Source organism: Hydra viridissima, unplaced genomic scaffold, assembly GCF_058129835.1.
Source record: "Hydra viridissima isolate aposymbiotic clone 2 unplaced genomic scaffold, HvirCarnegie_v1 scaffold_1, whole genome shotgun sequence".
Taxonomy (NCBI): Eukaryota; Metazoa; Cnidaria; class Hydrozoa; order Anthoathecata; family Hydridae; genus Hydra; species Hydra viridissima.
The window spans coordinates 1,567,277-1,594,828 of NW_028324300.1; the positions used below are offsets into that span (position 1 = coordinate 1,567,277).

At 30.0% G+C, this 27,552-nt stretch overlaps 2 protein-coding genes across 5 annotated transcripts in view; both read right to left on the reverse strand.

Moving 5' to 3' along the window:
* The window catches only part of LOC149892842 (uncharacterized), an 18,561-nt gene extending 13,226 nt beyond the window's left edge, over positions 1-5,335 (reverse strand). Inside the window, exons 1-2 of the mRNA XM_090081259.1 lie at positions 5,192-5,335; positions 4,680-5,134 (exon numbers count right to left, since the gene is read on the reverse strand). Of these exons, the coding sequence (XP_089937385.1) occupies positions 4,680-5,134; positions 5,192-5,335 (599 nt within the window). The remainder of the gene's footprint in view (positions 1-4,679; positions 5,135-5,191) is intronic.
* Positions 5,166-27,345, reverse strand: LOC145187218 (putative ATP-dependent RNA helicase DDX60). 4 transcript variants are annotated; one of them, XM_090082590.1, is made up of 10 exons: positions 27,023-27,345; positions 21,052-24,583; positions 19,998-20,150; positions 17,336-17,822; positions 17,015-17,120; positions 16,548-16,844; positions 16,173-16,326; positions 14,919-15,052; positions 13,706-13,882; positions 5,166-7,443 (listed from the first exon to the last, which is right to left on the reverse strand). In XM_090082590.1, exons 1-10 carry the CDS (start codon positions 27,029-27,031, stop codon positions 7,327-7,329), a joined length of 5,166 nt encoding a protein of 1,721 aa, XP_089938716.1. In that variant the 5' UTR covers positions 27,032-27,345; the 3' UTR covers positions 5,166-7,326. The 4 variants fall into 4 exon arrangements, with proteins under 4 accessions (XP_089938716.1, XP_089938734.1, XP_089938723.1 ...); XM_090082608.1 differs by having other exon boundaries at positions 24,298-24,583; positions 27,023-27,329; XM_090082597.1 differs by lacking the exon at positions 13,706-13,882.
* Between the last annotated feature and the right edge of the window lie 207 nt (positions 27,346-27,552).

Consider the following 27,552-nt stretch of genomic DNA (forward strand, 5'->3'; position numbering starts at 1 on the left):
TTCTCAATCGTCACGAAATTCATCTTTTTTATAAAGAAAAGAAAATTATTTAACTCGTTTTTTTCAAACGGATCAATTCATCATTGTCCACCCATGAGTTAAACGAGTCTGGATATCCTTTCCATTTAACCAGTGATTTGCTTTTTATTCTGCGAATGACTTTTTCAATTCTAAAAATTTCTTGATGCGTTTTTTGCATCTCCTGCTCGTAAAAGGTTCCTTGTATTTCTTCATTGTTAGCGTCAACGATTTTGTACGTGGGTGGATCCGTTCTCTGAACTTTAGACACTGTGAAAACCTCCTCGGTCCATCTCGGTGTATACCCCTTTTCAAAATGTGATTTCTTTTTTGTGATCCTCACTTTGTCTCCCATTGAAAATTTCGGCTCTGACCTTTCTTTTGGCATCTTTCCATTCAGATTCATCCAGACCCTATTTTTATTCTTTTCCTCGCTGGCTTCAATCGGTGTCATTTTGATGGACGAGTGTTTTGTGTGGTTGTAGTTATCAACCATTTTGTCTAAAACGTCAATGTATTTATTGGTGTTGTTGGCTGAAAAATATTTAAACATTCTCTCTTTCATTGTTCTGTTCCATCGCTCGACGACACAGCTTTTTTCCTCGTTTTCAGTAGAGTATAATTGTACACCTAGAGCTTTCACGTGCTTGTTGTAAAACTCTTTTCCTTTGTCCACCCACATTTTAACACACTTTCTTTCTGCGAAGATTTTTTTCAACGCCTCAGCCACTTCAATACCCGTTTTGCTTTTCAACGGGACAATCCATCCATACTTTGAAAACACGTCAATCACCATGAGCAAATATTTTATTCCATTGTTGAACTTTGAAAACGATTGCATGTCAACCAAATCTACAGCCCATATTTCATCTATGTCGTTCACAAACACTTTTCTTCTTTTAAAATGGTGAATCACCGGTTTGTGAAGCTCGTTTGCTAGTTGATCTGTCCATTTCATGTTCTCCGGTGCTTTTTTTTCCCATTAAAAATCTGCGATTTTTTAGATCCTACACCCAATCCGAATTTGGCTTTGGCTTTGATGATGGGTGCAATAAGTTTTCTTTCGTTTATTTCTTTTTGAGTGGGGTTTGGAATGGAGTTCATTTCTTCAAGCATCATTTGATCTGCTAAATTTCTGCTTTGAACGTCGTTTAAATATTTATACGCCAAATCATGGTGATATGCCGCATTGTCCACTCGGTCCACCGGTTTGCTCCACTCCTGATACATGTCGGTGGATGTGAGCCTTTTGTCTAAATTGGTTCCAGGTCCTGCAAAATTCATTCCTGGAATGTGCATTTCTCCTGGAAATCTTGCCCACGGAAGCTTAATTTTTTTTGAAAAATTGTTAATCGATTCCACCAAATCACCTCCTTTTGCTGTAGAAGAAGAAGAAGATCCATCAAGCGCATGTGAAGAAACAAACTTGCATTTAGTCCTTCCACAAGAGTCGCAAGTCCCTTTGATCATGTTTCTATTGTTTTTTGAAACCTCGTTTCTCAAATTAATGGTTTCGGTTTCTCTTCTGCATTTAACACAGTACATTTTTTTTTATTTAAAAAAATGTTTTAAATAAAAAATGGAAGTAACCGATTTGTCATGGAATATTGGAAAAAACAAAAGGAACAATAACGAGCTTTTACCAAGAAGCATTCGAGGAATTATCGTTGGAAAGTCCGGCTGCGGAAAAACAACCTTGCTTCTCAATTTACTGCTCAAGCCTGGATGGTTAGATTATAACCATTTGCAAGTCTTTGGAAAATCCCTTTTTCAACCCGAGTACAAAATACTAAAAAGCTCGTTCGAGAAAAATTTACCAAAAAAGATCATTCTCGATTTGTTCAAGGTACAAAACGAAATGGAAAAATTGAATTTAAACCCTGAATGCGTTATCAACGACCTTTCAAAAAATTTTTCCGAAACCGATGACATGGAGTGTCAATTTTTTGAAACGGCTGACGATGTGCCTGAACCTGAAGATCTCGATTCAACATAAACAATTTAATGATCTTTGACGATTTGCAACTCACCAAACAAAACAAGTGCGAAAAATATTACATCCGAGGAAGACATTCTAATGTCGACTGCTTTTACCTCGCTCAAAATTATTTCATGCTTCCCAGACAAACCATCCGAGAAAACACCAATTTTATTTGTCTGTTTCCTCAAGACTCGAAAAATATGGATCACATCTATCGAGACCACGTTTCGAGCGATATGAAAAAAGAAGAGTTTAAAAAGTTTTGCAGGCATTGTTGGTCTGAACCACACGGATTTGCTGTTATCGATTTGTCGTCAAAAAAATACGATGGAAAATATCGAAGCGGATTTAACGATTTTTATTTTGCAATAGAAGCCATTGATCCAAAGGATCTAAAAAATCACAAGTGATTTCCACGGATCATGAGATGATCTAAAAAATTCAGAGAATTTTCCATTGATCCAAAAGGATCTAATAAAATTTTTTCATCTATTAAAAATGTCAGGAATAATCATCGATGCGGATGGAACATCCAACGTAATAATAACAAATTTTTTGGACAAAATCGTTTTTGAAAAAGAAAAAAAATATGAGATGGCTTTTCTCGATCTTGAGACGTACAACAGCTTTCCAAACATCACCGAAAAAAACAATTGTTTCCGGTACAGCATGACCAACGGTACTCATTGGGAAAACGTAGCCATTCCAAAAGGAAGCTACGACATCAAAGACATTAACACTTACTTGCAAAAAACCGTCTCAAACACGATCAAAAATTATGCGTCTCAAAGCTCAAGTTACGTCACCACAAATAAAATCAGCTACTCGCCAGATAACATCAAAATTGGATCCAATTTAAACACTTTAAAATCAACCATCACACTCGGATTGAATTATTTGATGGATTTGAATGTTGATAACAGCATCGCCTCCCTTTTAGGATTCACAAAAAGGCAATTAGACTCCAATTCCGAATACGAGTCCGACGACATTGTCAGAATCTCGGACGTTAACACAATCAGAATCCTCAACAACGTCATCGGGTCATCATACATCAACGGAGTGCAAGTAAATTGCATTTACTCCTTTTATCCTTCGGTCGGTCCTGGCTATAAAATCATCGAAAGAGCAGCCCATTTAATTTACCTCCCTGTCAAACTACCAGAAATTTCTACGATGATCACACGCATCGTCGATCAAAACGGAAATCTAATCGACTTTCGCGGAGAGGACATCACGATCCGTTATCACATTCGAGAAGTGAAATAAAAATTCGAAGAATTTCCACTGATCTAAAGGATCTTAAAAATCACAAGTGATTTCCATTGATCATCTCATGATCTAAATATTTTTTCCAGCATTTAAAAATGAGCAATTACATTCGTGTGAAATTAAATGTCTCTCAGGGACAGATCGATAAAATAAAAAAATCAATCATGGAAGGAAAACCCGTCAGCATCCGAATTTCAAAAGATAATCTACACGGAAACGACGTTTTGCTTTTAACAGAAAGCCAACACCGAAAATTTGTAGACGCTCTCCATCGAGGAGTTGGATTCACCATAAAAATGAGCAAAACTCAATTGGAACACAACGCAAAAGTTGAAGGAGGATTTCTTGGTGCTCTTTTACCTTTATTAGGAAGGGTTGCAGCCAAAGTCGTTCCAGCTTTTGGTAAGGCCGCTTTGGGAGGTGTTGCCGCTTCTCTTGGTTCCAATATGGTTGACAAAATTTTAGGAAATGGAATAAAATCAGAAGGAGGGTTTCTTCCTTTTCTTTTGCCTTTATTAGGAGCTCTTGCGCCCACTTTGATCGAAAAAATTGTTGGAAATGGTATTGCCTACCTCAAAAGCAATGGAAAAGGAATGAAAATTGCCACATACAAAGGAGATGGACTGTTTTTAACACCCTGGGTCACTGGAAGCTCACTCAAAGATGGATTATACTTCAAAAGAGACAGAAAATATGTACCCATCTTATCTTAATTTCTCCTCGGACAAGCCTATTATTATACAAAGAAAAAAAACTTTTTTAAAATGATATAAATAAATTTTTTCTTGTTATATAAAAATGATATACTCCTTTAAAATTCTTGATGAAAAAACAAACAAGTACCGTACATACAGATTTAGAGATTACGATCAATATATCAGTAACCGTATTCTCCTTGATAAAGATTTCAAAGAAGAAGATCAACAATGTGAAAAATTGTTAAAAGAAATAGAAAAATTAAATGTACTAAAAAATGGAAAGATAAATTCATGGAAATACGATCAGATGCGTCTATTGAGAATTAAAGAAAAAGAACAAGAAATAAATTATCTAAAACAAAGACTAGTAAGATATTATAAATATATAATTAAAAAACCTGTTCCATCTAAAATTCAGATGATCTAAACTCTTAGGCTTGTAGCTATTTATGCTGGCATGAAACATCTTTGCTTTTCATTACGATTTATCACGTCATGAAAAATTGTTTTATACCTGAAACATGATAATTTTATGTCTTGTCACAAAACCATGGTAACAAGAAAATTTTATTGACAGATATACCCTGACATGAATTTATCTCAGAACCATACCAGAAACATGGTCGATAACCCTCCATTCACGGAATAAATATTTATGGTTACATTATGGTCGAAATAGTTTTGTCCCAGAACCCGTGTTTTCTAGTAGTAATATCCAAACATTATAAACAGGTTTATTACTTTTTTGTTCAGGTAAACAATAAGCTGCAATGTAGCAATACTTAGAATCAGAGTTGATATTGTGATACCGAATATTGGAAAGATAGTCTGATTTAAATAAACTTTTGCCACCTCTGAAAGCTTTTCTAGCAATTCTTTTGTTTAAATATAACTGAACTTCCGCATAGGTTACATCTGGGAATAGCGAAGGACCAATAACCCAACCATAAGTTAATGATTTTGGGTCTACAATTAATTTTGATGAAGTTTTTCTTTTATTCAACTTGTCATTTCTAAATTCATTTTCTTCATCCTGAGCATTCTGCACTTGAACTTGCAAGTTCAGGAAATAAGCATAGTAAGCATTCTTTGCTAAAGTTGCTTTAGTTCCGGTTTGATTAACTAATCTTTTTGATAAAAAGTTCTGTAGGTCAGATATTCCATTTTAAAAAGTCATCTTCAGTCATAGTGTCTGTAATTGGTTGGCTTGTAACGTCTATACCTCCAATTTCACATGAATTTTCCTCGAGCCACTGTTCACAAAGCTCTCTACAAAAGTTGACCAATCAACTACAGTGTATTTGAGATCTACTTCTGCTTCGCGTGCAATGTCTTTTTGTGGAAAATCAACAGCAAATCCGTACATTATCATTATAACTTGATAGATGGAAAGGTGACTTCTGGCGAAAAAACTATCAGTTCTGATGCTAAACATTTTTTTACATTGTAGACAATACCAAGTTTTTCCGTCGACTACTCCTTTTCAATTTACAATTCCTTATTGACTTTGACAAGAAGTGCACAGAAATGAACTAGGTATAAGCCGATTACGGGCACACCAATTTATTACAGCATTTTCATCTGATAAAATACGAGTTAATGTGGTAAGATTGTATCTTGAAGTTAAAATGTCGTTCGGTTATACCAATTCATTATCTGGAACAATAAAGCGAGATGCTTGCGCATTTTACAGTTTTTAAAAAAACAATTTTTTTCACTTTACAAATATTTTCAGTTTAAAACTTTTTAAGCAGTTTTTAAGAAAATTTAAAATTTAGTGAAATTCTTAATTATGCAAACTCTTTTGTTTAAAAATATTCCAAAAACAAAAGAACTTTTTAATTACTTTTTATTACGCGACGAAAAAGTTGCGCTTTTTACTGTTTTAGTTTACGTACATAAAATACGATTCAACCCTAAGATTTCCCATAAATCCTTTCTTTTTAAGATGAGTTTGTGTACGTTACATCACTCGACAATCTTTTCCTATTTTCACTAATAGAACTAAGGTGATAAAGTAACACTATAACTGATTTAAATTGTCGTACTTGATGTGACGACCTTTACGAAAATTCTAGAAAAATTCATAAAGAAGGTGCTCAAGCTTGTTTATGATAATTGTAACACATTTGGGTTAAATTAAGGTAAAATGTAGGGTGTATACAGTTATACAAGTGCGTTGCTATGGCGTTGCTAGGGATATCATGTTGAGATTTTATTTAAATAGACAAATTAAGATAGTCACAGGTTGATGTGCTACTTTTGAAATAATTTTTGATAATCATACCATATTACGAGGGGATAGCCCCTTAAAAATATATAAATCTAGTCAAGATATTTTTGCGAATCTAAATATAAAAATCTAAATGGCTTCTTTTTTTTTTTTTCTTCTAAAATACGCAGAATGTAAGGCCTTAAATTTTAAATAAGCGATGACACATATTTTCAATTTTGAAAATAAATATTCGAAACATGAACAAAAAAAACTTTTTTTTATGAACTTTTAACTACGATTTCAAAATTGTCTAACTGAAACTTGGAGTAAAATCGTTGAACAAAATTCACACGTTTAATTAGAAAATTACACTTCGGTTCACCAACCGAAGTGTAAATCAAGCTGGCGGCGGTATATGCACAAATTCATTAACTTAATGATCTCAGCATTTTAGTGAAACAGAGTAAGAGTTTTTACATGGAAGGATTAAAGAAAACCGCTAAAAACGTCACTAAGGAACTTGTGGTAATCTAAAAAAAAAAAACTTTAAAACTTATTTAGATGACGATAAGATAACCTTACACCAATTTCGTTTCTTGGCAACAAAGATGTAAATAGAATATCACAACGAGACTTTGGGATTTAATACAAATTATTTAATAATAAAAATCACTTATTATATATATACATAAAGAAACTAAAACTAAGTAAATTGTAGAGATTTGATAACTAAAAATTTTCCCCATTTTGTCCACCAACTTTCCCATTTTGCTGTGGTACCGATTCCCGCTACCGTGTTACTCACTGTATTTATTGCTTTCTGTTTTATAACTCTTCGTTTTCCGGCGCTAGCAGCAATAGTGAAAAAATATTGTTTTTACTATTTAATACCATTTATTTATTAATACAAAAACAAAATTACAAAAATCCCACAAAAAACAAGTTAGAGCTGTGAAAGAGATAAAACCTGCTTTTAAAATTACATTAGAATTAAATTAACAGCTAATTAATTTGTAATTACAATTTAATGAAGCTTCAACTTCGTTCGGAAAAGTTTCTTGTATAACTTTTAGGAAATACGATTAGATTTTTTGAAAATGGAATCCCATTGAAAATACAGAAAAAAAAAATATACAAAAATGTTACGTGACATTAAATTCTAATCGGAATTTTTCCGAATATTCATCAGCAACTTGACGAAACGCTTGACGTACACAGTCACTTTCTGGTGCAAACAAATCCATTGAACAGGCTATCGTCTAAGAAAAATATTTCGCTCTTAAATCTACTTTAATTTAGGTTCTCAAAAAGAATGCAAAACAATTTCTAATTATAAAATTATTTGAAAGGAATCAGTTCTCAATATGCATCAGAACTTTGTTATTTTCGAATCGATTTGTAATAAAAAAAACAAACCTCTTTTATTCCGGGAAAAAGCGATTAAGTTTTACCGAAAAATCTAAAAAACTTTTTATTCAAAATGTATTCTGAATAAAATTAATCAAAATCTTAGTTCCCAGACTTCTCAATCGACTTTCGTTTCTCGGCAAGTGTTTCGGTTAAATTTAGTTGATCAGTATTAATTTTATTATGAGAAATTTTCGCTGGGTTATGGTATATATATATATATATATATATATATATATATATATATATATATATATATATATATATATATATATATATATATATATATATATATATATATATATATATATATATATATATATATATATATATATATATAATGACTTTCTTATTTCCATCAAATGCAATATGAAAATCGTAAATTATCTTGATGTGACACTTGATCTTAATGATAATTCTTTTCGACCTTACTCGAAATGTGATAACGAACTGAGTTACGTCAACTGTGATTCCAACCATCCACCAAGTGTTATCAAAAGACTAACTCGCACTGTCGAACTAAGATTATCTTCAACTTCATCAAACGAACTTATTTTTAAAAATGCTACTCCACCTTACGAAGAGGCTTTAAATAAAGCAGGCTATAAATGTAAACTTAGTTATCAACATCATGTTGCCACCACTAAAAATACAAAACGCAAGCGAAACATTATATGGTTTAACCCTCCATTCAGTCAAAACGTGGAAACAAAAATAGGAAACTGTTTACTTGCATTGGTTGACCTTCACTTCCCGGTAAATCATAGATTGCACAAAATTTTTAATAGAAATTCGATCAAGGTAAGTTATAGCTGTATGCGAAACGTAAAATCCATCATTAATTCGCATAACCACAAAATTTTACAAGACCAAAAAAGCATACCAAAAAACACTTGCAACTGTACTAACAAAACTACTTGCCCTTTAAACAATCAATGTTTATTAAACAACATCGTTTATAAAGCTATCGTGAGTTCCGAAAATCTTGATCTCAAAGAAAAAGTTTATTTTGGCATTAGCGAGACACCATTTAAGCTAAGATATGCTAACCATGTAAAATCTTTTAATACGGTCAGGTATAAGAATGATACAGAACTTTCAAAGGAAATTTGGAAATTAAAAGAAAAAGCCATCACACCTATAATAAAGTGGAGAATTGTAAAGCGATGCAAACCTTCCAACCCTGAAACCAAGACCTGTAACCTTTGCCTTCACGAGAAGTTTGAAATTTTATCGCATAAAGAAAACAACCTACTCAACAAAAGAAGCGAAATATTATCTAAATGTCGACATGCTAACAAGTTCCTTTTATCCTCTTTTGATACTGAAGACTAAATGATTGCGTCTTTTTGCTCATTACGTCAGAATTCGTTCTACCGTAAATTTGATTCGTTTTTAAACGGTTTTTTACGTTTTTAATTTGTAATTAATAGCTGATGATTGCCGTAAGGCACGAAACTTTAAGTACTATTAAAATGTTGTTTTTCTCCATTTAAATAACAGATATATATATATATATATATATATATATATATATATATATATATATATATATATATATATATATATATATATATATATGGCAAGTGTTTCGGTTAAATTTAGTTATAAATTTTAAGTTTTGGGCTTTAAAATATATTTAAACGCGACTTTTTTTCCTTTTATATTTAAACGCGGATCCAAGTGTAGTAATTACTACTACCCCCTCCCTCCTTCCATTTGACCACCCTTTTAATCTGGCATATATATTTAGTATAATATATACAAGGAAAAATATTGTAATACATATTCTATTGAATTGTAACTGTTATATAAATGCTAAGTACGAAGGTAATTAAATTTATACCCCATTCAAACCAAAAATAAAACTTGTTTTAATCGTGGTTACTTACACTCGTGACGCATTTTTCCGTTCACGCTGCCTTTTAAAACCTTATTTCAAATAAACGAGTTTAAAAAACGGTAACTAAGTTGAACAACAACTTTATTTTTTGGAAGCCGAGAGGTTTTATAAATCTCCATGAAAGAAATATTTTAATGAAAAATTGAGAAAAATAGTAATTATATGTGTGTGTTTTTATATATATATGACTTGAATGTTGACATCTTGTATAAGAGTGTATGTTATATTAATAAAAAAACATCAAATAATACAAATTTTCTAAATACAAATATTAACTTATTATGAGAAATTTTCGCTGGGTTATGATATATATATATATATATATATATATATATATATATATATATATATATATATATATATATATATATATATATATATATATCATGAGATCTCAATTTTTTTCCAAATTAACCGAGGTCTTGAGACAGTTTAATAAAATTTGATTCATGTATTCCAAATGAAAATTACTTCGCTGGACATAGTCTTCTGTAATATTTCTGTAATACTAGAACATTAACTTAAGTTAAGAAAATCGACTTCTCTTCATTTCGTAAGCTCTCCATTTTGTTTTTGTTTTTAAAAAATACTTCAAAGTAGACGTGACCGAAGTATTATATAAAAGAATTTTTAATTGAGTTTCCAAATATAAGTTCAATTCGGTTTCGTAAAAAATAAACCTGATTTATTCTAATGTGATACGGATAATAGTTAAAAAAAGTTCTAACTGAACACCGTTCTAAAAGCGAGTGCTATTAAAACTCGGTTTTGTTAGTGTGAATGGGGTATTAGCTGATCAGTATAGAATGTTTTGATGATATCAAATAAGTTCGGAAAATTTTTCGTTAGGAAGAAATTAATGACTTAAACTCAAACGATTAACGGATTAGATAAAAGCTTCAACGATATTCATTTAAAACAAATCACCGGTTGCGAAGCAATCAATACAATTACTTATAACTTGTAACTTTTTGTAGAATTCGACATAAAATAAAGACAGCTATGTAGTTAAGTACATTTACGCATGTTACGTTACAATTGAAAGTTACTAATCGTAACCGTAAGTTTAGGTCTGTCTTTAGCTTGAAAAAACTTTAACCCTTTCATGCGCTGGGTTGTTTTATAACAACAAATTATTCTAAGCTTCCCCAATTCAAATGGTGCATTCTAACCGATTCAAAACAATATTGTTTTAAAAATGAGAGTTGAAAAAGGCTGTAGAAAAAGTCTACTTTAACATTTCATAGTACCGCTTTCATTTTGTAAATGATTTTTTATGAGTTATGTTAGTTATGGAAAGATAATTGGTGCATGAAAGGGTTAAGTGCGTAGTTTTATCAAAAATACTCCAAGATAAAGATTATCGTTTTTTTTTTAGTGTGAGGCGGGGGAGAGGGGCGAATTTTACATAAATACTTCAAATAACATTTTTTTTCGTTTTAACTTTTCCCCGGAAAAATTGATTTTTAGAGGGAAAAACCGACTTCAACTATTCTTCTATTTATTTTTTTTTTTTTTTTTTTTTTTTTTTTTTTTTTAAATTATTCTTCAAGTTTGAAGTGGTTTAAAAAACAGTACAAATCTAGCTCCTTTTATTTTCGTTTTGCGAAATTTTCACTTGAATTTTAGCAACAGCAGGCATAAAATGACATCTGTGAGATCAGAATAAACAGTTTTCAGACTAAAACTTCGTCTTTGAATCTTACATATCACATTAAAACTTTCTATTTTTGGATTTGTATTGTTTTTGAGTTCACTGATTCAGGTACATGCAGCCCAACAGTATAAAAATATTATTTCAAATAGGCGATTTATTGTACATATTCACACTTTGTCAATGAATGTAACTGTTTAAAACGAAGAGCATTCTAAACTTGAAGTTTGTCTGTGATCGCCAACTAAATGTACATTCAAAAATATAACTTGTATAAGTATATTAGTTTTTGTATAATTTAAAGATAAGAAATGGACATAGGGAGACCAGTGGAGACCAATGGAGCGCCATGTGTGGAGAAATGGTCAAACTTAAAAGCAGTTGAAATAAGAAAGCTTTTCATAAAAAGTTTAGCAAAGTATCTTTTTTAATACAAATTTTAAGCAAAATATCTTTTTTAATACAATAAAAATATAATAAAATAAAACAAAACAAAAATATAAATAAAAAAAATAGAAGTAAAACAAAAATTTAAGACATTTTGGTTTCAGATTGAATATTGTGAGGGTGGCGTTTTTTGATTATTATGCTTCTTCTTCTTTTATCTATTTAATTCAATTTTAATTTTTGTTTAACGTTTAGTTTAATATTTAGTTTAGCTAATGAAGGTAAGGGTACGGGGAAGGTTTGGGTTTAGGTTTGTTTGGATTAAGTATATGGAGGTTGGGAACGAGGTTAGTGTCCTGGAGAGTACTTGGTTAGGTAAGGGCGAGGTTTAGGGACAGTTTAGTTAGGAATGGGCAAGGTTTAATCTAAAAGAGCTAAACTTATAACCGCCGTCCTCAGTATATTCTATAATATAATAAAACTCAACAAATGTTTTATTAATGTGTAATGGTAGCACTCTTATTCTTATAACTTTTATATAATACAAATAATATTCTCTTACGCTTCTTGCAGTGTTCAATACTTTTTTTTATTTCAATTACTCCTCTTTCTTTTATATCTTCTTTTATTACAAATATCTCTTCTTTAATTAAATCTTCTGGTTATTCTCCAACAATTAATATTAAAGTCTTCTTTTCTTCTTTTATTCAACTGCTTATTAAACTGCTTATTCCTCAAAATACTCTTCTTATCACAAAATTCTTTCTCTTCTTTGAAATCCTCTTTAATTCTCTTAAAACTCTTTTCTCATAAAAATCTTCTTTTAAATCTCTTTTAAAACTCTTTTCTCATAAAATTCTCTTTTAAATCTCTTCTTCAAAAGAGACGATTTCTTTATCTCTAATTCTCTCAACTAACCCTTCTAACTCTTAACTGTAAGACTCTCTTTTTTTGAGCTTTTATAGTTTTTGCTTGTTTTCCTTTTGCGATATCTTTTCATTTATTTATATGGCAGGTTGAAGAGTCTTCGTGTTTACGTCTTTTCTCAGCTGTTTTTAACTTTTCTTCTTTCCGTTTTATCGTCTACTTACGTGATAGATCGGTGAATCATCGTGTATAAGTCTTTTCTGATCGTTGTTTTGGACTTTTCTAATTGTCGCTTTATCGTTTACGAGTCTCCACGTTTACGTCTTTTCTCAGTTGTTGTTTTTAACTTAATTCTTTTTGCTTTATCATTTATTTATTTATGTGAAGAGTGGACGAGTCATCTTGTATGTGTCTTTTCCGCTCGTTGTTTTTAGCTTTTCTTATTATCGCTTTATCATATACGCGTCTTCGTGTTTACGTTTTTCCACAGTTGTATTTAACTTTTCTTCTAACGCTTTATCACTTATTTATGTGAAGAGTTGGTAAATCATCTTGTGTATATTTTTCTATCGATCGTTGTTTTTATTTTAGTTCTCCCTCCTCACAATGTGTTGAATTTTAAATTCTATAGCAATAATTCTGTAGAATCGCACACAATGCCTTTCCAGCTTTTGTAGCTGAAAATTCTCATTTGGAGAAAACCCATTTATTAAAATCATTTTTTAAATTTTTATTCTTCAAGTTTCAAGTTTTAAATTACAATGGAACTCCAGCTCGTTTATTTTCGTTTTGCAAAATTTTAGCTCGAATTTTAGCATCAATAGGCATAAATTAGCTGTTCATGAGTCTTACATATCACACATTTAAACTTATTGTCTGAAACAGAGGTTTTTAGATTTGTACTGTATTTTTTACTGTTTTTTTTGCTCCTAGCAAACAGATTTGTGCTGTTTTTAAATTCACTGATTCAAGTACATGCAGCTCAACAGCTTACCTTTCAAAACCGAATTTTGAATGACGTCATTTGTTTGCTCCTAGCCCAAATTTTGGCTCGGTTCGAGTTATAACGAAATAAACGCCGATGCTCGGCTTTTAATAATTCGCAAAGCTGATTAATGTACTTGTACTCAAGGGCTTTCCTTGATGAATCGGGATTTGTTTAAAATATATTTGGTATTATTTGACATGATACTTGATTACCCTTCAGTATTTTTATCAGTATCTCAGTAGACTTAAGTTAAATAAATATATAATTCTATAATTAGAACCTTCTTTTAACTCATAACATTTTTAGTGTTTTTACCTGAAGAGTTAAGGAAAAATCCTTTAACTTATGAAAGTCTTCTCCACTTTTTAAACCATTTTCTTCACGAATCGCTTCGATGTTTCCGTGCTTAAAAAAGTCCAAAGCATAACTATTCAACTTGAAATTTTTGAAGTCCACATTCACTAATGGAATCTCGTGTACATCTGTGTAAATCTATAAGTAAAACGATGGAAAAAAAAATTTACAAATCAAACTTTTACCGATTTATAAACTTAAAGCTATCCAAAATTTGATGTTGTCCAGCACTGACCACAACTTTTTAATCCAGCGGATTTAAATGTGGGCTTCCTAAAGGTCAATCCTTCAACCCAATAATGAGACCAGAACTAAATGTGGTCTCATTATTGGGTTGAAGATCTTGTCCGAAATGCCGCCTTGGAATGATTTCACACTTGTTTTCACACCCTCAGCACAAAAATCAAAATCATTATAGTTACTGACTATTGACATCTCTGAACTTTTTAAATGACTTAAGCTGTCGCGATACATGTTGTTAGCGTACAGTTGAATCATTTGTTTAGCTCTGGTCTTCCTATTGTCGCTCCGTAAGCCTTCCTGAGGTTATTTCTGTAAACTCTCATCTTTACGTCTGATTTGATAGCAAAGGACTCCATGTTAAAATAATATCTTCAAGAACATAATTTTTTGTTGATCTTCAATATATTTGAATTCTTGAACCGATTAAAACTCGCTGGCGACTAATACTCAAAGATTTTAAAACACAAAAAGTCTAAGGTTATGCAACTACAATAACATGACTTTTTTTATCACCCCAATCCAACATTAAGTGACTAAATGATTTTAACATAGGAGTGGGGATTACCCAAACAAAAGTCGCAGGGAATTGCCCATATTGTTTATATATTGTTTATGCGATTTGTTTTAACATTATGTTAATCACTTATGTTAGACACAGTATTATGGAGATATAATACTGTGCCTAACATAGTGTATTTTTTTTTATAAATCAATATTTTTTTATATCATTATCTTTTTTATATATCAATATTTTTTTTAAATATAAATATTTTTTTTATATATCAATATTTGCATGATCTTTCTAATATACAGGTTAAAGTTTATAGCAATTATCAAATTATAAAATATATTTTACAAAAGCGCTTTTAGTTTTATGAAAAAATGAAAGGAAACTTGAGGATTACGCTTAAGTAAAAAAAATATACAGTACCTGATGTCGTACTTTGGATATTTTGTCATAAGGATCATACACGCTGTCATCAGAATGACTTGATGTCCCAACAAAGTTTGAGCAGCATTTATTGTGGAAAGATGATTTCCAGATCAATGATTCAATCGAGTTTTCTAGGAATTAATTTTATTTAATTTTAAATTCATTTATCAGAATTGATATTTCACATGTTGGAAAAGCTTAAAGGATTGGGAACCAACATTTCGAGCAATCTAAAAGAAAGACAAAGATCGGCTTTCAAATAATTTAGCACTTGGTTTTCTAGTAAACACCGGCGTTAACGCACCGGCACACAGTGGTCAATTTACAAAAAACCCTAAGACAGTACTAAAGCACTATAATTTTATAAATAACAATAAAAATAGTATTTATTTGCAAAAATATAAAAAGTTTTGAAAATTTATTTTTGCTTTTTTCAAACGTGTACATCTTCAATGTCAGACTCATCACATTCTGTTTCAATCTCGAATAGAAAAATCATTGGCTGCTTCAAAATCAAAAGTGTTGAGAGGAATATTCAATCGGTATGAAAAAATGTCATCTTTAAAATACCAATTCAACAAAACGTCTGATTAAAAAATAAAGTTTGCATCAAAATTTGAGACATTAAAATCTTACTCTAATGTTTAACTAATGCAGAAGTGAATTCTATACATGAGATTTCATAAGGTTTAATAAGGTTTTATAAGGTTTATTAAGGTTTTATAAGGTTTATTCTTGGAGCAAGCAGCTGATGTAGCTAGAAAAGAACTAATGTAGAAGTTAATTATTCATGAGATTTAGCAATCAATCAATTGCAGTCATAAATACAAAATCAATACTTTTTTTTTCAAAAGTTGAAAACCAATGAAAATTTACTAAGGTAAAAAACATTTAAGGTAATACATTAAAGGTACAGGTTGCTGAGTGCAACTACAAGAGGGAAACAAAAGCATTTTAACTCTCTAACATTTTATCTAAAAACTTTTGTTGTACTAAAAATTATCAAACTTAAACAAGATTTATTATGATGATAAATAAAAGATTTGTAAAGAAAAAATGTGATAAAATAATAATAAAAATATTAATACCTAAAATGAAATTATAAAATTAAATTTCTTGATTTTATAATTTCATTTTATGTATTAATCTTAAACTTAAAAAAGTTATAAAAACAACTGGTAAAACTTGTGAAAAGGTTCTTAAACTCAAGTTCTTGTAATTTTATTTACATCTATAGCACAACATTAATACCTTCAGGAACTTTAGACCCATCAGTAGACTTGAACTTGATACCTGACAAGGGCAACATATCATCTTCACCTGATGTTTCATTTACATACTTTGATATTGAAAGCAAATACATGTTGTAAACTGATTCTACTCGCTCATTGTATCTTAAAATTTCCTGAACAAAATAACATTTGCATAAAAAACTGTTTTTTGAAATTACCAAAATAAGCATGTAAAAAGCTAGAATTAAAAAAAATATAATCCTGTGAACAATTTAAACAGTCCAGAAACACACACTTTTTACCTGGTTCACATTAAACTTTTAATGATTAGACTGACTTTAAGAAATTAATATGCCTTTGAAAATACTACAACTAACAGACAATATTACCTCACCTTTATAAAAGTATCAGGAAGCTTTTCCAATATGAGAACACTTGTGCTACGTTTCTTTTGTTCAAGAAGAGGATGAACTTCAGTGTTTGTAAAGAAATATGATAAAATACCAATCAAATTCTCAAGAAACTCTCTTTTATACATCTTATTAAGAGATCTATTTGTTTTGCTACACAATTCATGAAAAAGGCCAGAATTTAGTACAGCAATAAATGCAAAGTTGTATGGCTCATGATAATACAGGTGAGATGCTAATCCTGCTAAACCTTGTGGTGCCCCATTAGCCTTCAAAAAACCCTGTAAGAATGAAAGATTTGAAATAAAAGAAAAAAAAAAAAATAAGAATGAAAGATCATTTGCATTTTCTAGCAAAGCTGCAGGAAACTTAACTAAGAATAAAACCCATTCGTTTTTTGCTTACACTAAAAATATAACTAGTGAACAAAATAAAATATGTAGCAACATACTTCTCTGATAAGAAACTGCATGCTGAACAAGAAGAAGTATTTAAACTGACAGTCAAGTTCAGGATGCTCTTTTAACAATAATGGGTGCTTTAACAATGATAAAACTCTAAATAGATAAAAGCAAATCATATAAAGAGAAGAATTTGTTTATTAAAAAAAAACACATTTATTAATTAAGAAATGCTTTTTCCTAAAATTTACATTGTTTTTTTTCTATCAGTTTTTCTGTAACTTTATTGAATACTACAAAAATAAACTTACACAATGACGTATTCCTTGTGAGCTTAAATACTTTCCCAACCTTAATATAACTTATCTTACCTTATCAGTGTATTATCAAAAGCTTCTTTTTTAGCTTGTTCATTAACCAAAATAAATAAGCGTAAGCAAAGAGACACATTTATTGGAAAATTTCCCAGAAGCTCTGGTAGATCTCCAGCAACCAAGTGAGATATCTTTGTATCTGAAACTCCATTAAACACAACATTACCTATCATATCAAAACCTCTACGACCAGCTCGACCTGACATTTGTCGAAATATCAAAGGATTCAAATAAACGCTATCACCTGCAATAACAACTGTTTTGCATGGTACATGAATACCAAGTGCAAGAGTGGCTGTAGCCACAACAATATTAAGAAATTTCTTTCTAAACAATATTTCAACAGTTGATCTGTGTTTATTATCTAGTCCAGCATGGTGATAGGCAATTCCATAGCGTATTCCTTTCATAAATAACTCTGATGTTTGACATGCTATTCTGTCATGTAGGTAAGTCAAATCTTCTTTTGTTAAAACTCCTTTACCTAAAATTATCATTAAAAATCTAACAAATTTACCATCTCTGAAATAACTGTAAAATAAATCTATCAAATCATAATAAAAAGTTAGAGGGTGGAAAAAAAGAGATGAAAACAGTTTTGACCAACTTTTGATTTATTTTCTTACAATAAATACTCATGCCTAACTTTTTTAGCATGTTTAATTGAACTTTTTATATGCAAGGCTTTATCCTTTTTAATTTCAGCTTGTGTATTAATTTCCTTTGGGTATAATAAGGATTTTGTTCAGAGGCAGAGTAAAACAGAAAAATTGCTCCACTAAGAACAGCTTATACACTTAATATTATTAAAGAACCACTAGTAAATCTCCTTCAGCTTTGAAACTTAATGCTTTGGTATTTGTCTATTTTTAACCTAAGTGACGAGGTATCTCATGCAATTATTATAAACTATTCATTGCATATTGACAATTACATGTAAGCTAATTATTGTTAATTAATGATAGTCCAATTAGGCACTAATTAAGTTATATTTTTGTTGCAAACACAGAAACAGTTTATCAGGAATGTGAATTAATTATTTACCAAAAAACATAAATATACATTGAGTTTTTCTTTAAAAGAAGAACCAGCTATGACAAAGTCAGTTTCAAAGTAAATGTTGACCAAATGACTGATTTTAGAAAATAGAAAAGTAAGCAGTTGTAAAAGCAAGATGTGAGCAAAGATTATTAGATTATTTTAAAGCTGAATTTAGTGTAGTATTCAAAGATCTTTTGATGTCTCAAATTGTGGGAATGGCAAGAAATAACATGCAAGATATATTTTCTGCAAATGCAGAGAAATGGAAAAATAGGATATACAAGAAGCAAGGAAGAGTATTAGTTAAAAAAGAGTATGAAAAATGTCACAGCAGAAAACACACATTTGGATAAAGTTAAAAAGAAAGAGCAAATCAAAGAACATACAGTAACAACAACTTAGGCTACAGTTAAGACAACTAATTTATCAGGAAAGAAAAAGACCTGATAACTATTTAGCACTAGATCAAATTAGAAAATACAGGCTATTAATACGCACAAATACAATAATATGCACAACTCTCATTTGCATAGATACAGGTATGTTATAAATGAGATTAGGAATGTTCACCAAATTATTAAATCATAGTCTTCAAAGATGTCAGAATCTAAGTTAACAATTACTGTTCATTGCAATGATGAATTAATCTGATTGGAAAATACAGATTGGACCACATCCTAACCAAAGTGGCTGGCTTCAGCATAAGCAAGTTTTTGGTTGCACTGAAACTGGAAGCAGGAAGCGGAGCAGGAAATTATAGTATTCAAATGCTTTTGCAATAAACAAACAAAAAAACAAGCAGAAAACATTACCAACAATTGCAACAAATTTTTACGAATCCCATTTACAGCAGGTATTATGAAAACATATGAGAAATAAAGATGACTGAAAAGCTAATCCCTGATAAGTCAATAATTATTAAGACACTGAGGCAAAAAAAATCAATGGAGAATTGACCATTGACGTTGAACTGATTACTAAACAAACAGTTTAAAAATAAACAATACAAATTATATTGTTATCAGAAAGAATCAAAAACTAAACTTATCTTAACAAGTCTGAACAGCCTACCGTTAAATTAAAATATTACAGTTTTTATTCTTTATTACATAGAAAACCAATAAATAACCAGAAAATCTAAGCTTACAAAGTAAAATACTTTAGTGGCAATTTAAAGATAGTATTTGTCTAATAACTTGACTTATCTGCATTTCTAAGTCTCTATTAAATAATGTCATCACTTTAGCTTAGAATATCAAACTTTAGCTTAGAAGAAAAAAACTTCTATTCAAAGGAAAGACATATTTTTAGGAAGTAAAGGAATAACAATAAATAATAAATAATAAATAATCAGTAAAAGAAATTAAAAGAAATTTTCAAAAAAAGTAAAAGAATCTTAAGAGATCAATTGGAGAGGAACTTTTATAAATTTTCTACATTTTTGAATAATTGACAAAATTATTCAAAATTATAAAAAATAATTTAAAAAACAGAAAAAATTAAAATCTATATAACATTAAAAAAACAGGGTAAGTCATCAAAAAAATTATATATAATCATAACATAATTATATGCAACATAATTATATATAACATAATTGTATATCATAATAAATTACCAGCAAATGAGGCTCCTTCAACAAAATTGTGATCAAGCCAAAAGTTTGAGATTTCATTTTTTTTTTCATTTTTCTTCTTTGAAAGATATTCCCAAACCTTTTTATCAGAACAACTATTTTTAGCTTCAACTAAAAATTTACACAAAGTACGATCTAAAAAAAAAAGTGATGATTGGAAAATTTCTTTTCAGTGTTTCATCAAGCTCGTAAATAAACATAAAAAATAAACTTCTCATTTGAACAAATTACTTTAGTAGCACTTTCCAGATTTAGTATTTGTCTATAAACTAAACCAATCACCATTGCTAAGCATCTATTATTCAATGTCATCACTTAAAACTTATGCTTAGAAAAGATTTTGAAAAAAAAATATTGATGTGTTTAATGTATTATATTTTTGGCACTACCAATGTAAGAGGTGTTATAAGAAGGTTTAAAAAATTAACTACAAAAAATTCTATTTTGCAACAAAATATATTTGCAATAACTAGAATAATGGGGGAAAAAACTCAAATTAAAAATACACATAAAAACTCAATAGAATTTCTTGAGTGTAATGATTCGATGATTTTTAATTCTCTCTGAATGAAAAAAAAACAAATTCTTAATCATATTAAACTTTGAATTATCAAAATGCCATCTAATGTAACATTTAAATCTGTCATGTTAAACCTCAAATCAAACTTGTGCCATTTATTGTCATCAATGTATCTTCATATTTCAATATCTACATCTTGCTGAGTATCACCAAAACAAATATTCATATAAACACAAGACAAAAATGTGTACTGCTTAACAGATTGTCTATACTTAACAATATCTAATATATCCTAAATCCTTCAATTTGCAATGACTCTATATGTATCATCAGAGAAAGAAATTTAATCGAAGAGGAACAGCTTTATACAGGTTGTTTTAAAACTTTTAACAGTTAAAAAGGTATTCAAATCTATAAAAAAAAAAATTAAAAAACCGCAAAAAAATTTAATCTGTAGAAATATAGACAAAACAGGATGAGTCACCTAATGAAAGACTAATAATCAATAATGAATACCAGCAAACGAGACTCCTTCAACATTACTGTGATCAAACCAAAAGTTTGAAACTTCAAGTTTTTTTTCAGTCTTTTCACTAACTTTGAGCAAAGATTTCTTTTTAACAGATTTTTCATATGAGGTGGGCTTTTTGTCTCTTTTCTTCTTTGAGAAATATTCTCTCTCCTTTTCTTCACAATAACTGACCACAGTCTTAACTAAAAGACCACACAAATAACGATCTAAACAAAATACAATGACTGGAAGCATAAAATTTCTTTCAAGTGTTTTGATCAAGCTTATAAAAGTTTCCACTTGATAAGAATGTTGCGTTAGATGCAACACACTTTTGCCAGTTGTTTCAGTTGATGAACAAGCACTTAAATCAGTTTGTGAGACTTTTCTCAATCTTTCCTGCACAGCTTCAAAATGGTTTCTGTTTGCACACCAACTAGAAAACTCTTTTTTTAACTTATCTTCATACTCTCTCACATCATCTCGCTTTAGAAAAGTGAAGTTGTTGAAAAAATGAGAGGGAGAAAGTTTAACCAACTCAGGTTTATCAATGGCTGTGTTCTTCATGGCTTCATAAAGTTCCAAACACTCCCTTGGTGACAAAGTGAGATGTTCAGGTATTCCGTGCGTAATGACAGCTGATAACTTAAGAGTACAAACAGGATGTAGCTTTTGAAGTGATTTTATTTCAGGGTCAAAAACATAATTCTCTAAATCAGAATATCGATCTTTCACTATGACCATTACAACTTCATAGGATGCATCATCTCTATTACTGCCCAGCATTGTTCGGTGTTCTTTTTGAAAACTTTGGACCTCTTGAAGCCAGCTATGAAGAACACAGGGATTTGCCACTGTGGCCGAAAGTGCAAGAAAAGGGCAAGAAATGAGACATAATAAGTGTTCCCAGGTTTCTGAACCTTTTTCACCACCAATGCAGTGGACCTCATCAAAAATGACATACTTTATTTTTTGAGACCATGCATAGCTTTGGGCAGATAAAAGGAGAATTTCTAGACATTGTGGTACTGTAATGAGTATTTGACAGTTTTCTACATCAGATCTTTGATCTCTTGTAAATACTCCACAAACTGTTTTTCCAGCAGGCAAATCACTCTTTTTATATTTGTTGAATACAAAAGCTTGCACTTGATTTACTAGTGGCTTTGTTGGAGATACATAAACAACAACATCATCATTACAACTCCTCAATACTTTCTCAATGCAATAATATGATGCATAAGTTTTACCAGAGCTTGTTGGAGCAACTATTAAAGCTGATTTGTTATTATCAACAGCATCAAAAAGTTGCCTTTGCCATGTATCTGGAATAAAATCAGAGATTCTTGGATCACGATCACTGCGCTGGGTTCTTGCCAAAAGGTGACCAATATTCTTAAGTTGAAACTCAATGTGACAAACTGAGTTAGTTATAATGTTTTTGCCATGAGGTTCCAAATTTAACAACTTTAACAGATTGAAAAACTTAGCTACATACAAACCTTTGGAAATTCCTTCTTTATCATGAACTGACAGTATAGCATTATATTTGTTGTAAAGTTTTGACACAATTAAAAAAATTTTGATAATATCATTATTAATTAGCGATGCTGATCTTTTTTTATCTCGTAGCATTTTTCTAAGTAATGACAACTTCTTAACTTCAACTTTGACTTTGAACTGATCAGTATAAAAACTATTTTCATTTTCTTCAATTAGTTGTAGAGCATTGGAAGGAACCATATCTCTAACTTGTGATTTTATTCTCTTCCAATGTTCTTCATCCTTGCTTAGTTTTTCTTCTGATTTCTTCTTTTCATTTTGTTCAATTATACGTTGTTTTTTCCCAATTGGCTTCTTTTTTTGTGAAACTGTATGCTGTTGCTTTGGCTTACTTTTTTTATGATTATTTTTTTCTTCAAGAACAATAATAGTTGGTTTATTTACTCCTAAACTTTTGCTATAAGTATAAAGATATTTTGAATACTGGCTTTTCTTTTTTTGTTCCCATTTCATGATTTTCATTTTTTTCTCATTTTTTCTGGTTACAGCCATTTTTGCTGATTGTTTCTTTCTATTTTCTAACATTATTTCATATTCATCAAGAATAAGCCTTTTACAATGCCAATGGTACTTGTCTTCAAATGTTTTAAAATTTTGCACTAAATCTGCTATAATTGGATCATCTTCATCTAACACTTCCATCTTATCATAAATATTGCCTGCATAACATTCAACCAACTTACTATGGACTGGAATTATCAAGATAGGAATATCAAAATTTGGTTTTCTATTTTCACAATACAAAGACAAAGACATCAGATTTTTCTCACAAGGAAGTGATGACTCAAGCTTGCCACTGCACTCAATTGCAAATTTATCAATAATTTTCTTGAACAGAGAGACAACATCGCTTTCAAATACAACATTTTCTTCTTTTTTTTCATGGAATTTTTCAAAATATTCCAAACAAACTGTAGCAAAAAGATTGCCATCCCAGATATCACAAACATTTTCACTCTTTTTTACCAAAAGAGATTCTCTTCGCTGTTGAATCACTCCTGTTAGCGTGCACAGAAATTTTTCAATTAGTACTGTAAAGTTGTTGTTTTTCTGAACCTTAGGTAATACCCTCTTCTGGATAGGTAACTTTCTTTTTACCAACACATAAAAAACAAAAAGCTTTGCAAAATCAACATATTGTTCATTTGATAAATGATGCTTAATAAACAAGTATGCTGCAAGACATTCTGACTGAATATCTTCAAACTCTGAAAATAAATCCAACTGCAAAGTTAAATTCAAAGATACACTTGATTTCTTTTTATAAAAATCAAGATTTGATTTTATAAAATTCAAGGTTTTTTTCACCATATCTTTTCTTCTTTTAACAGAATATTGAACATCTTCTGCTAAGATGTGATAAGCATTTAATGTTGATGCTCCAACTGTCATGTCATTGATAAAAGCAACATTTACTTGAAGTTCTAAAACTTTTTCTAATTGTAAAGCGAAATGCATTTCAAATTGTAAAGGTAAATCTTCTTGAAAACAGTCAAACATGAGAAAGAAAATGGGAACAGATTTCTTTATAAAAGCCTCAAAAGTAGGATTCCAAACACTTTCAAATTGATCCAAAACAGCAATACAAAGCACTTCTTTAAGGTGGTACATTAAAACTTCTCTGGATAGTTGATATTTTGGGATATGAGAAAAAATGGACTCTTTAAAAAACACAACTTCAAACTTACCACGGTGCCTTAAAAGTATCTGCAGTTGCCTTTCAACAAGGTAAACAAGATGGAGCATCTGCCCACCATGACTTTTGCTCAAATTTCTATCACAAAGTGCAGATAAAATTAAACTATCTCCATCTACAAGAAATGTTCCTGAACTAAATTCACTTGCAATATTGACTATTTTAAGGAAATGAACTACAAATCTTGGAGGATAAAACCTCAATTCTTCATCTTCACAAGATGATATATTGTCAGCAGACGCATCTTCATCAGAATTTCTGCTTTCCACAGCATCATACTAAAAATATTGTTAAATTGTTAAAACAATTTGTCTTTAAAACTCCTTGCAGATGCAGAAATTACACTTTTTAATGAAACTTTTCTCTTTTCTAGATTATTAAGTCTTTTTCAACTGTTTTTATTGTAAAAAGATATTAACAACTCCCATGAACATAAATAAATGCATGATCTCTTGAATGTCTTTAACTTAAACTGCTTTAAAAGTAGAGCCATGATTTAGGAAGAGTTATTCAATAGTTACTACAGATCCTTTTTTGATTTTTAATTGAGCTTTAAACTCTTGACTCTGCTACTTAAAGAAAGTTTGATAAATAGGCTTTTCATTCAAATATAATAAAAAAGTGTTTGATGCCTACATCAGAACCTTCATTTGAAGTGTTGCTATCTTCATCATTAGAACTCAAAACTAATTTCCTTTGGAGAATCTGGAAATCTAAATAGTAGCAGCATCAATCTTAGTGCACAGTTTTTAGGCATTTAATCTTCCAGAAAAGCAAAAACAACGACTAAAAACTGGACTACAATTTATCAATTGGTTAAGTAATGAATTATATAAGGTTTATTGGTATTATCATTTAATTATTTACTAGACTTTTTATGCAGTTGATTCTTCCTTCTTTATTATTAGAGGTAGTTTTAGTTAAATGATTAATTATTAAATAAATAAAAAGTTAAAAACACAGTGAATATATTTATGTTTTTATTATGTTTAATCATAAAATGACACTTTGCGATGATAATTCTGGTTTCCTTGATTTTCTGTGAGAATTGTAAACATATTTTTTAAATATTTTAGTCAACATAAATAGTATAACTGAAATTTGTCTTGAAATATTTATCTGAATTTAGTTGTTGTATGAGATAATCTTTTGTATGAGATGATAATGTAAACTAAATGGGGACTTAACAGGGTGGGAATGACAACATAACTCGAGAAACAAGGTGTAGATGGGAATGGAGACTTGCTTTTCAGCCTTTCTTTATTTTTTTTCTGTTATTTTAACTGATTGTCTGAGCATTTTCATAGTGAACTTCAACTTGGCTAAAACACAAAGTTTTGCAGTTGTGTTTTAGCCAACTGAATAATTTTGTATTTCTGTATGCAAAAAGCCATTACATGCAGAGTTGCTTTGTTGATTTTCAGTTTGATGACTCCTTTTAACATAGCATTTTTATGACAACAAAGTTAAAAAAAAGCGTATTACTTTGTAAGAATGTCTAGGTTCAAAAAACATGTCTTGTAAATTTTATTGTTATTAACACCTGATCATGAACAATATCTAGAGGGCTGGGGTGGACTTCTTTCTATTATTTGATTGCCCTGTAACTTTTACAGTAATTCCATCCTACTTATATTTAATTAAGTTGTATTAAATATAAAAAACGGCAACCCCATTATTACAAAGTTGTAGGTTAACAAACTTCATTTTTTTCTCTTCAAAATATTCTTTGATGAGATGTAAGACATCAGAATTCTAAATTCTAATTTTTATGTTAGCTTTTGGTGTCGTAGTGAAAATTTCTTGAATAAGCTAGCACCTGGATAGATTTTGAGACTTTAAACTTTTGACATTTCTTCTTACCCTTAATAAGTCTTTTATAATATGAATCAACATTGACACAAAAAATTAAAATTTTGTTAGATTTAATGTATTATCTAATTAAAATAAAAATAAAAACAAAAAAAACTTAACATGGTACTTAACAATAAATAATAAGCTTTGGTATCAGTTTACTCTTATTAGCTTTTCAAGATTTAATTTTTGGCTTGATCCTTGCCTTTTATTTCTGGCTTAACTTACTAACTTCTGGTTCTAACTTACTTTTTGTAATGGCCTGACATCTAGATAAAAATCTGAGACAATCCTGTAAACTAGTGCAAAGTTACACTGGTTTGCTGCATTAGTTAAAAAATCTACAGCAACTAAAATAAACCAGGTCTTAATTGTTGTGCACTTAAGTTCAAACAGTTTAAAATATTATTAAAACTTCTTCACAAATTTCAGAGATGCTGTGCCATCTGCAAAATAATTTCCAGAAATGTACCTAGTCTTAAAAAAATAATTTAAAAGTTCTCTTACTTTCTTATTTAATATTGCACCATAGAATTTTTATAGAAACCTGGCTGACTATTTATATCAGGTAAAAACTGTGCATTCTAATTGCCAACAATTACATTATAATACAAAGAAAACTTCCTTTTTAAATTAAATTATATAATTATATTTTTAAATATATTTATGGCTTATTTAAATTAAAAAAGAAGCTTCCTCAGTATCATAGGAATGAGGAATACTTGTGACAAATGTCATATACAACAAACATGCATGAACTCAAACTCCTATGTAACTTTACAAATGTAGTTTACAATTTATTTACAGAATTTGGGAACCACTGGCTATGTTGCAGTCACTCATTTAAGCACTAATACCCTCACCTTATTCATCACTCCTTCTTTTCAAAAATGCTGCTGGATCTAGATATACCATTGAGTTTTACACTTACAACTTATAAAATCTTTAATAAAGACAGTTTTCCACTAGCTTCTTAAACTATGTTCTACTAACTTCTGTAAATCATATTAAAGTTACGAGGATACAACTAAACGATTTAAAATCATTTGTTTCAGACATTTTGATTGTGTTATAAATTAGAAGAACTTTCTTAACACTGTATGTTAAAAAAAAAATTAATTACTTTTTATGATCTCTACAAAAAATAGAATCGAACTTGAGAATTGCGTATTTAGTAAGCATCTGCGTATCGTTATCGAAATATCGAAACTAACCGATATTTTTTACGATAATGGGTTTCGATATGAATTGGTATATCCGATATGTTACTATATGATTCCGATAAAATATCGTTTGGGTTTCGATATGCACGATATCATTATCGCTTTTAGCGATAAATATCGCATAATTTATCGATAAAAATTGTATAACGATATTTTTGAGTTTCGATATG

Bases quoted from the DNA above. Each gene is read 5' to 3' on its own strand.
- LOC145187218 (XM_090082590.1), bottom strand. The intron at 17,823-19,997 runs GTAATTTATTAT...TGATAATTTTAG, and splicing joins TGAAGGAGCCTCATTTGCTG to GTAAAGGAGTTTTAACAAAA. The intron at 16,845-17,014 runs GTATGTTGCTAC...TCATTCTTACAG, and splicing joins TGCAGTTTCTTATCAGAGAA to GGTTTTTTGAAGGCTAATGG.